A 10000-nucleotide genomic window follows, 5' to 3' on the forward strand; every position below is an offset into this window, starting at 1 on the left:
AAGAGCACTCACTTAATGCTTGAGATCTTTCCTCCTCTTAGCGCCCTCCCTTCACCATGCTTGAAAAACGCAGCGGGTCTTCGGAGATCGTTGAGGCTACTGGGTTCTGTTTCTCGATGTTGGAATTACTCGCCAAACAACTTGGTTTTAAGTAAGGGTCGAAGAGAACGGTGTGGTTTGTTGCCTTGTTGACGTCTTTTTTGTGTGAATAAAGTGCTAGGTTTGGGTTGTGATAGTCATTTGGGTAGTGGTAATGGTTATATTGATCATGATAATGAAATGATGGTAAAAGCAAGATGAGATGATAATAAGATGAAGTAATGATGATAATAAGATGATGCTAATGATATAATATGATAATAAATAATAGTAAGATGAAGCTTTTGGTTGTTATCATTATCATTATTACTGTGACGATTATCATCACGGCTTTTATCATCATTATTCATATTATCCATATCATTATTGTTATCATCATCATCCTTTCTCTCATCTGTCTTATCTTATTTCACTTCTGTTAGGTATAGGCTGAAGGAGGTTCCCGATGGTAGTTTTGGAGCCAAGGATGAGGACGGGAATTGGAATGGCATGGTTGGAATGGTAGTTCGAGGGGTGAGTACGGCGCCCGTGTCTTCTATCTGATGTGTTATTATATTATTTCCTGTTTTTTTTCTTCTTCTTCTTTTACTCCTTTGTAGATTTGTTTTGGTAATCATCGGTCACTTTGGGTTTGAAAAACAAATTTATAAATTTATATTTATATATACATATATATGTATATATATAAATATATTATATGTTACATATATACATATATTATATATATGTATATATATATATATATGTATATATGAGTATATTAATGAGTATATATATATATATATATATATATATATGTATATATATTTACATATATATATGTATATACGTGTATATATTCATATATATATATATACATATATATACATATATATACATATACGTATATATATTCATATATATATATATATATATATATATTTATACATATACATATACATATATACATGTGTGTATATATATATATATATATATATATATATATATGTATATGTATATATATATATATATGCATATATATATATACATATATATATATATATATATATATATATATGTATATATATGTATATTTATATATATATATATATATATATATATATATATATATATATATATATATATATATATATAAACGTTACCTGACCTGACACTTCACACCTCGTGATGAATGACACCTCGCTCTTCACACCACCTTCTCCGACCTACAGTGTGACGTGGCCTGTCGATCCTGTAACAAGCCCTGGGTGTTAGAGCATCTCTTTGTATCTTTTTTGTTTGAATATCACAAGACGAACATTATATTCCCTATGAATATCTGAAGATAGAAAGAAGTATGAGGATGTTTATTGGAGAACAACAAGAGTCATTATTTGATTCTGGGCTCCGTATGACGCCCCCCTGAGTTAAACCTACTGATTATCCATATACCATATTATCCATAGTAGTTTCGCTACCAAACTAGTTGATTCAGGAGACAATACCTCTCAGGAAGCCAAGTTAAGGCAAGACACATCGTAAGCCTGAGCATCCTTTCCTACAGGAGGCCGACGGCGCCATAGGGAGCTTCACCATCAGCCACGCGCGCTCCACTGCCGTCGACTTCACGGCGCCCTTCTTCGAGGACCCGACGGGGATCCTTCTCCCGGAGCCCACGAGTGGCTCCAAGATAACGGCCTTCCTCGCACCCTTCTCCTGGCAGGTCAGCCGAGTTACACGTCGTTGCACGCACTCCAGTACTCATCTCGTGCTCGCGAAGACTCATGAATACCACATGTAGAGGAGATAGAAACCCCGGTGGCTGAATAGAGCTAACACCATGGTTCGTCTTCTATGTAGGTTTGGGTGGTGACGGCTGTGCTCGTGGTTGTGGTAGGGACGCTTCTCTCGCTGCTGTCGGCTCGCCTCCCTCTCCTCTATCCTCACCAGGGGAAGACGCCTAACACCATCGTTCAGTACATCACATACACAGCCAAGGCGTTGCTAAGTCAGAGTATGGAAAGGTGGAATTGTGTTTTACTTGATTGTTATTAATGTTTACTTGGTTCTTCACCTACATTCATTTTTCTTTGTTTATCTGTTTTTTATCATTCATATATCTTTTTATGTATCTATTTTCTCTTTCATTTGCGTTTTATATACGTAGTTGCGTTTTATATATTTGTCACTTCATATTGATTGTGCATGTATCTGATTCGTTCAAGTTAAGTTAGATCTTTCTCTCTTTTGACAATTTCTATACCATCAGATGAATTCTTGAAGACAGAATTGTTTTTAAATCTTACACAGGAAGGTCTTTCAAGAATCTGGTATGGCCCTAAAGTTATATGCTACATAACTACACACTCCCTATGAAATATCGTATCTGTCAAACCATCATCTTTCGTAAAGTCGTACCTAAAAATGCCCTTAACCCATAGGATTTTACAAGTATTAAGGCAGATCAGACAATACCTCATAACCACATAACTCTTCCTTTAACCCAGGCAATACCATGCGACAAACAAATGCCTCCCGGGTTCTGCATTGCTCCTGGTGGCTTCTCGTCCTAACCCTCATCTACTCATACTCAGGAACCCTCATCGCCTCCCTCACTGCTCCCAAACTTGTCAAGGTGAAGTTCCATACTCGAACTTGGCAATAAAAGGGCTATATTTTTGAAAACCTAAAAATTTGAGCTTATTTATTGAGTTTCTAAATGTTAAAAGATGATAATGATGCATAACAGTACTTCCTTTACTCCCTTCACGTTTCCTTTGATCTCTGTGGAATATACTCTATTTTGTAAATTAATATTGCCATTTTAGAAACGAAAACATAAAAGAAAAGCAATGCCCTCTCTCTAGATTGCCGATTCACTGGAGGAACTGGTGGACCAACAAGAAATTCCTTGGACGGTAAAGCGAGGATCAGTACACGAAACGCTCTTCGTGGTGAGCCAAAAGTCCATCTCAAACCGTGCACAGTAGTTGTTAGTCTCTGTGAATGACACGTTTGTATGGTGTGCAAATATCTGAATACATGCAGCATAGCTTTTACACACACACACACACACACATATTTTTTTTTTCTTTTCTTTCTTTTTTTTCTTTTTTTTTTCTTTTCTTTTCTAGAGGGCACAGTCGGGAACCTATGGGAAGGTGGGCGATTTGTTACGACGTCAGCCTAGCATTATGGCTTCGTCCAACGATGGCGGTGTGGATATGGTCCGCACAGGAGATCATGCGTTTATCAAGGTATGTTTTGCCCTATGCTTGTTGTTTTTGGATCGCAGTAGCATTGTTGTTTTTATAGTAACGCGTTCTATTTTGTATGGTGCATGAAATAACTCTACTGAGTCTGAGGATACAGGACTGTATTATTTTTTCTTACTTTTGTGCAGGATTTGTCGTTCCTGAAGGTAGCAATAGCCACAGACTACAAGAACTGTCAGTGTTGTAAATTTTCCTTAGCGAAAGAAACTTTTTTCAAGTCCTACTTTGCTTGGATTATGAAGAAGGGTTCAGTTTATACGCAGGTCATCAATTCAAGGTGAGGACAATGACAAAGAGGTGTATTAATGAAGAAATATCTTTTAAGAAATCTAAGGATATGGTGATTCAAAACTGAATTAATGGTGGTAACTTCCGTTCTCCAGATTTTTACAGTATGAACAAGCAGGACTTTTTGCAAAGTGGCAAAAGGATTTTTTTCCTCAAGACAACGAGTGTACTCGACCAAGTCCAAGAGGTAAGAGAGAGAGAGAGAGAGAGAGAGAGAGAGAGAGAGAGAGAGAGAGAGAGAGAGAGAGAGAGAGAGAGAAGGGGGGAGGGAGGGAGAAAGTAAGTGGTCCTACCTAAGAATTCAGAAAAATAGAGAAATAATTTTTATATTACGCAAAACTTACAGCAAAATATGCTAGGATATATCATTTTAAAGAGCACCTGTGATGTATTTTGGTATTCATAGGATTCAGAGTAAAAATGTCAATCCCTCACTTTGTTCATGGCAGCATTTTCCTTTCCTTCTTCAGGTCCACGAAGTCTAGGTCTTGGCGACTTGGTGGGGTGCTTCACGCTTCTTGGAGCATTTTTAACATTAGCTTTGATCGTCTTCATTGCGGAGCTCCTGGTGAACAGATCTGCCCTGTGCTCCAGGCTTCCTCTGACACTCTTGTCCTATCCAGCTGTGAAACTTCCGGTCTCAGAGGAACAAGAAAAAATGACGGATGTACCAAAGAAGATGAAAGTTTTCATCGATTGACTTCAAGAAAAAAAATAAATGAATGGATGAATAATTGTTTTTTATATAATCTATAGTACTTTATATATGAATGACCATAACTGTTGTTCATTTACCCTCGACGTCGTCTAGGAAGTTTTACAATGTAGTCTCCGTATTGAGAATACATAATGCTCACAGAAGAAAATGTCATCAAATTTTGGTTTCCAGTCTGTTTATAATGTTAATCTAGAATTTAATAGACTGCTACAAACAGAGAGAGAGAATACGAATTTCAATCCTAAGGACCGTAGGATTATTATCTAAGTGACAGTTAGGAAAGTGGGGTATTGAAAAGTAGTGTCTATAAGATTCCGTTTTCTTTAATTCAAGTGCTGATGTGATATGATGTATGTCGCAACCCATGCATAAGTTCATCTAGTAAAACAATAATCTAAATAAATTTCAATAGTCTAGAATCCATGATGGCTTAGCAACGCAATGTTTTTTTTCTGTAAAATAAAATCAGATGTTTAAGTAACAATACTGTTCCCTGTCTTACACTTTGAGAACAATCGACTGTGTTGTACTGGTAGTAACAACCTGTAAAACGCTATAATATGTACTTCCATATGTTTCCACCAAACAATAAGTGAATAAAGAATACGATAGGTAGTATCATTAATTTATATTATCAGTAGTAGTAGTAGCAGTATTATCATCATCAATATTTCAATTATTGTTATCACATGTTACTGTTATCATTTTTTTCATGATTACTGTGATTATTATCAGTATCATCCCTGTTATCTCTTTCATTACCATTACCATGAATTGTAAACCATAAGAAAGGCAGTGAGAATGATAGTCCTAATCACCATTACCTTTATCATAATGAAATCTGATTATTATCATGATAATCATAAACAGACGAACAATAACCCTCGGCATAGCGTTAAAACTCTTAACACCAGCCACAATAACATTATAATGATTATAATGATATAGTCACAATTATCATAAACCTTTTCATCATTTTATGGTTATTATCATCCTTATTACTAACTCCATCGAAGCAGATAGCCACGTTGCAAGTTGCGATTACCTATCTGTTGTTCATTTGATTTGTCCATCAAAAGTTACAGAAGGATTGTGATGAAATCTTATGGGTGAAAGGGCTATCTATGAGGCGAATTGGCAGTGATTGAGCGGAATCGTGGAATATCTCAGGAATCTTTTATAATTCCAAACGATTTCTCCCAGACTCAGGGTCTCCTTATATTTCGGTCAAACACGAGTCGCTACTCTACAAGTAGGTGCTTGATTATGAAGTAATGATTCTTTTTTTCATTGATTTAAAGATTTCAGGCGCCTGTTTACTCGCCTTGTTCCTTTACGCCTGTTATCGCCCGGGTGTTTGGGTGGTGTTGGGGAAGGAGGGGGGAGGAAAAGGGCGACGATAACCGTTTCAACAGAGAGAGGGAGAGGGAGAGAGAGAGAGAGAGAGAGAGAGAGAGAGAGAGAGAGAGAGAGAGAGAGAGAGAGAGAGAGAGAGAGAGAGAGAGAGAGAGTTGTTTTGTGAGAGAGAGAAAGAGAGTGAGTGTGTGTGTGAGAGAGAGAGAGAGAGAGAGAGAGAGAGAGTTGTTTTGTGAGAGAGAGAAAGAGAGTGAGTGTGTGTGAGAGAGAGAGAGAGAGAGAGAGAGAGAGAGAGAGAGAGAGAGAGAGAGAGAGAGAGAGAGAGAGAGAGAGAGAGAGAGAGAGAGAGAGAGAGAGAGAGAGAGAGAGAGAGAGAGAGAGAGAGAGAGAGAGGAAGGGAGTGTATGTTGTGTGTATGTGTGTGTGTGTATGAGAGAGAGAAAAAAAAATCACAATCATACTTATCATTACACTTATTTACCGATAGAAAACATTGATGAAGGTAATAACAAGGTAGTAACAGCAAAAACACTAATGAAGATGATAAAATTGATATCGTTCATAACAATAGTGATGTTATTAAGGGTGTTCCTGGTGATGATAACTGAGAAAAAATAATCATGATGAGGATAATGATAACATCAATAAGTACAAAAAGAAAAAGGAATAACAATGTTAATGATATAAAGATGATAAGGATAAAAATATGATAACAAGAGAGAATAAGAAATAGCACCACTCATGAAAATAAAATGGTAATAATAATGATGACGATGATAATAAAAATGATGATAATGGTAATAATAATGAAAATAAGAGCAATAAAAATAATCATAAAAATCAGGATAACATCAAATACAAGAGGAACAATGCAAATGGTCAAGACAAGGAAACGAAAAATAAACAAATAATGATGTTGCAAATAATAATGAAGTTATTAGTGAATTATATTGATCGCGATGCAAATGTTGATAATAACAACGCGAATGATAATCGTATAATCAGTACTGATTATGACAACAATCATGAAAAGAATAATGATTGTGATAAAAATGAGAATGGTGGTAATGCTAATAATGATAGTAATAATGTTGATAATGATATTGATAATGAATATCAATATTATCATTTTTATCATCATAAGAATGATAATAACAATGATAGTAGTACTAGTTGTAATGATGATAGATTATGAAATAGCAGTTATAGTGATATTAATGATAATGACAATGATGAGCGTACTAATAGTATTAATATATTATATTAGTGATAATGATAATAATCGTTGTCCTTATAATGATAATAATCATTATAATAATAATGATAATAATAGTATTAACAATAGTAAGGATGATGATGGTAATTAATATCATCACAATGATGGTGATTATAATCATTACAATAATGATTATAATAATCATCATAATGATAATGAAGATGATAGTGATGTTGATAATAATGATTATGATAACATTAATAACATCAATACTAATGATGATGAATGAATGTGATGTTGATAATGATATGATGATAATGATGATAATAACAATAATATTGATAGTGATAATAACAATAATAGTAATAATTGATGATGATGAAGATAATGATTATACTAATGATAACAATAACAATGATATGACAAAAGCACTTTTATGAAATATAAGAGTAAAACAGCAAGAAAAATAATAATGATAATAATGATTAAGGTACTAATAATGTAAATAATAACAACAGTAATAACAATATATGATACGAGCAACAGCAAGAATAATTATAATGAATTATCAATGTTAGGAGCAACATACGCCATGTGGTTCATTTTAAAATCATTTTCCTTTTACTTCCCTAGAAGCTCACCAGTATTGAGTCAAGTATAGTATAATGTATTAAAACGTATTTGAATGATAGAGATTTCATGAGGCATGTAGGGCAATCGTGCAATCAAAAATAGAGTAAAGAAAAAAATGAGTTTGTTTACCCTCTTCAAGGGATCATGTATATTAAAGTTTACGCGCGTCGCCTCGTCTCGTTTACAAAAATACGAAAATTTTCATATAAAAAGGATATACGATTAGTAACTTTCTAGAAGAGATACATACGAGTAATATCCTTTTTCATAAATACTCTAACGAATTCCACTCAAGTCGTATTTCCAAATGCGAATCTTTAGCCGCATGACCCCTAGTAAGCAAAGGCAATGGTGTGCAGTGGCAGACGAGTGTTGAACGAAAAACAAATTTCTATGTAGCAGATTTGGCGTCTAGAAGGACTAACAGACTATAATAGGTAGGTCAGCTCAACTATACAATAGTGTAGAACCGTATAAGAAAGTAGTAACTGATTACGAATTTATTTTATTGGAGTATAATTACTTATTTATTTATGATAGCGGTTATGTAGTTATTTTTTTTCTAGTCAATGTGTAAATTCGTGTCATGGTTTGAAATCACTTGCTTTGACACCGTGGGATAATATTCAACAAGTACAGGGATGATTGAGTTTTCTTTTAGGGTAGAATTTGGATTAATTCAATTTCTGAATCCTCGAAAATGCAATGATAAAAATAATCACAGGTCCTGAAGGTAGATATCCTTTGTTACCATTTTGATATTATTGAAATTTTTATTATTGAAGTGTCAGACGTACAGGGTGTAGCTGGGACTTCACACCACCATCAAGCACTCATGCAATGATAAGACACTCCTCGGGTTTTCCCAATAGATCAGTAATAGTATGAAGGATGTGGATTTCAGTAAATGACTAAATTGGCATCTGACAGACCTGATCCTGATGACAGGTAATCAACAGGTCAGGAAGTTTGGGGATTTTGATAATTTCATAGTCAATTTATCTCAATGTTGTGACGTTATTGCCACGGATACCAGTGCAGAGATGCTGTATTTTAAGTCTGACTTGTATTATAGTAGAGAAGAGGGTGAGAGTTGTAAGATATATATAAAATTATCATTAGATCAAATATGTAGTTGTACATACAGTTCAAAACTTATAGTAATGGTAGTAGTGATATTAGTGATACTCAGTAAAATAAAGATAATATAAATTACCGTTCATGGTAGAAGCGGTGATACTGGTAGTGATAATCACACCATTTGCAGTGTTCATTGTACAGTAGTTATTTGCAACACAAAAGTACCTAATTTCTGACTGAGTAAGGATTCAAATTGATAACAGAGCTTTTTTAAGATTTCTTTGGTTTACCTGTTACGCTGAAATTTTCCCATCCAGGCGGTGATGGCAGATGTGATTCGGTTTAGCAAAGAGGAGCCGTCCAACCTGTCTTTACACAACACGAAAATGATTGCTGCAGATCAGCTGTCAGGGTAAGGCATATTATATAATAGAAAGTTACTTCAATTTTTTAAGTTGAGATGCTTAACCCTATGACGATGGTGCGTCACACTCCTGAGACACAGCTAAACTCCCGATGCCGGGGCGTCATGCCAGTGTGACGATTTCAACGCAATATTGCAATCGCCCGGCTTAGGGGTTTTCGCGTAGCGCGTGCCCCGTCGGGAAAGGGTTAAAATATTAAGTTTTTATAAGAGATTGTTAATTGATATTAACCCACACAGGACGGGTGGTACAGCATGTGTACCGCGCATTCAAAAGCCAAGTTGCCGGGCGGCACAGTATTGTGCCAGCCATTCAATTGATTTAGGCCTAATAATTCGAACGCCCCGGCATTTGGACATTCAAGGCTAGAATTCCCCCGTCGGGGATGGGTTTAGGTTCATAATGTGACCTCATGCCAGAGGTGCTGATGAATATCTGTCGATAAATTCATTATAATTCTTTTTATTTGGCATTGTTTTTCTGTCTTCTTTTTTTTCTTCTTCTTCTTCCTTCTTCTTCTTCTTCTTCTTCTTCTTCTTCTGCATATTCCACATAGGCAGAGGCCAACAAACCTCCACCATGTATAATCTGGCAAAGTAGGCTTGTATTGGTTCCTTATTCAGCTCTAAAATTTCTAGGGGGGTCATGCCTTTATATGTACTGTGAATGTTAGATAACTATTTTTAAATGGTAAAGCTTGGAGACCATGGTATTGTTGGATGCATGGATCTGCGGACTTTTATAAGTAAATATTTGTTTACTTTGCACAGATCACTTATTATACAATATAGTACTATTATATGAGTCCTTATTGACCCGTATGTTATTAACTCTATATATCTTTGTGTGATCCTAGTATGAATAATTACCTCTCCTATAAAATCACTTTTTTTTTTTTATCATTTAAATATTGTATATACTTATCATAAGA

At 35.1% G+C, this 10000-nt stretch overlaps 2 protein-coding genes across 3 annotated transcripts in view; both read left to right on the forward strand.

Moving 5' to 3' along the window:
- LOC122253137 (glutamate receptor U1) overlaps nt 1–4828 on the forward strand; it is a 15698-nt gene extending 10870 nt beyond the window's left edge. The window contains exons 6-15 of the mRNA XM_043015953.2: nt 42–151; nt 522–612; nt 1643–1801; nt 1939–2092; nt 2586–2713; nt 2946–3032; nt 3213–3335; nt 3482–3630; nt 3737–3828; nt 4112–4828. Coding sequence (XP_042871887.2) covers nt 42–151; nt 522–612; nt 1643–1801; nt 1939–2092; nt 2586–2713; nt 2946–3032; nt 3213–3335; nt 3482–3630; nt 3737–3828; nt 4112–4341 — 1323 coding nt within the window. The 3' untranslated portion in view covers nt 4342–4828. The remainder of the gene's footprint in view (nt 1–41; nt 152–521; nt 613–1642; nt 1802–1938; nt 2093–2585; nt 2714–2945; nt 3033–3212; nt 3336–3481; nt 3631–3736; nt 3829–4111) is intronic.
- Nucleotides 4829–7885: 3057 nt separating this feature from the next.
- LOC122253135 (uncharacterized) overlaps nt 7886–10000 on the forward strand; it is a 14210-nt gene continuing 12095 nt past the window's right edge. For both annotated transcript variants that reach the window (XM_043015952.2, XM_043015951.2), the window contains exons 1-2: nt 7886–8001; nt 8962–9056. In XM_043015952.2, the coding sequence (XP_042871886.2) occupies nt 8968–9056 (89 nt within the window). In that variant the 5' untranslated portion in view covers nt 7886–8001; nt 8962–8967. The remainder of the gene's footprint in view (nt 8002–8961; nt 9057–10000) is intronic.

Source organism: Penaeus japonicus, unplaced genomic scaffold, assembly GCF_977035675.1.
Source record: "Penaeus japonicus unplaced genomic scaffold, GWHDUDI00000001_assembly GWHDUDI00000019, whole genome shotgun sequence".
In the NCBI taxonomy this organism is placed as follows: domain Eukaryota; kingdom Metazoa; phylum Arthropoda; class Malacostraca; order Decapoda; family Penaeidae; genus Penaeus; species Penaeus japonicus.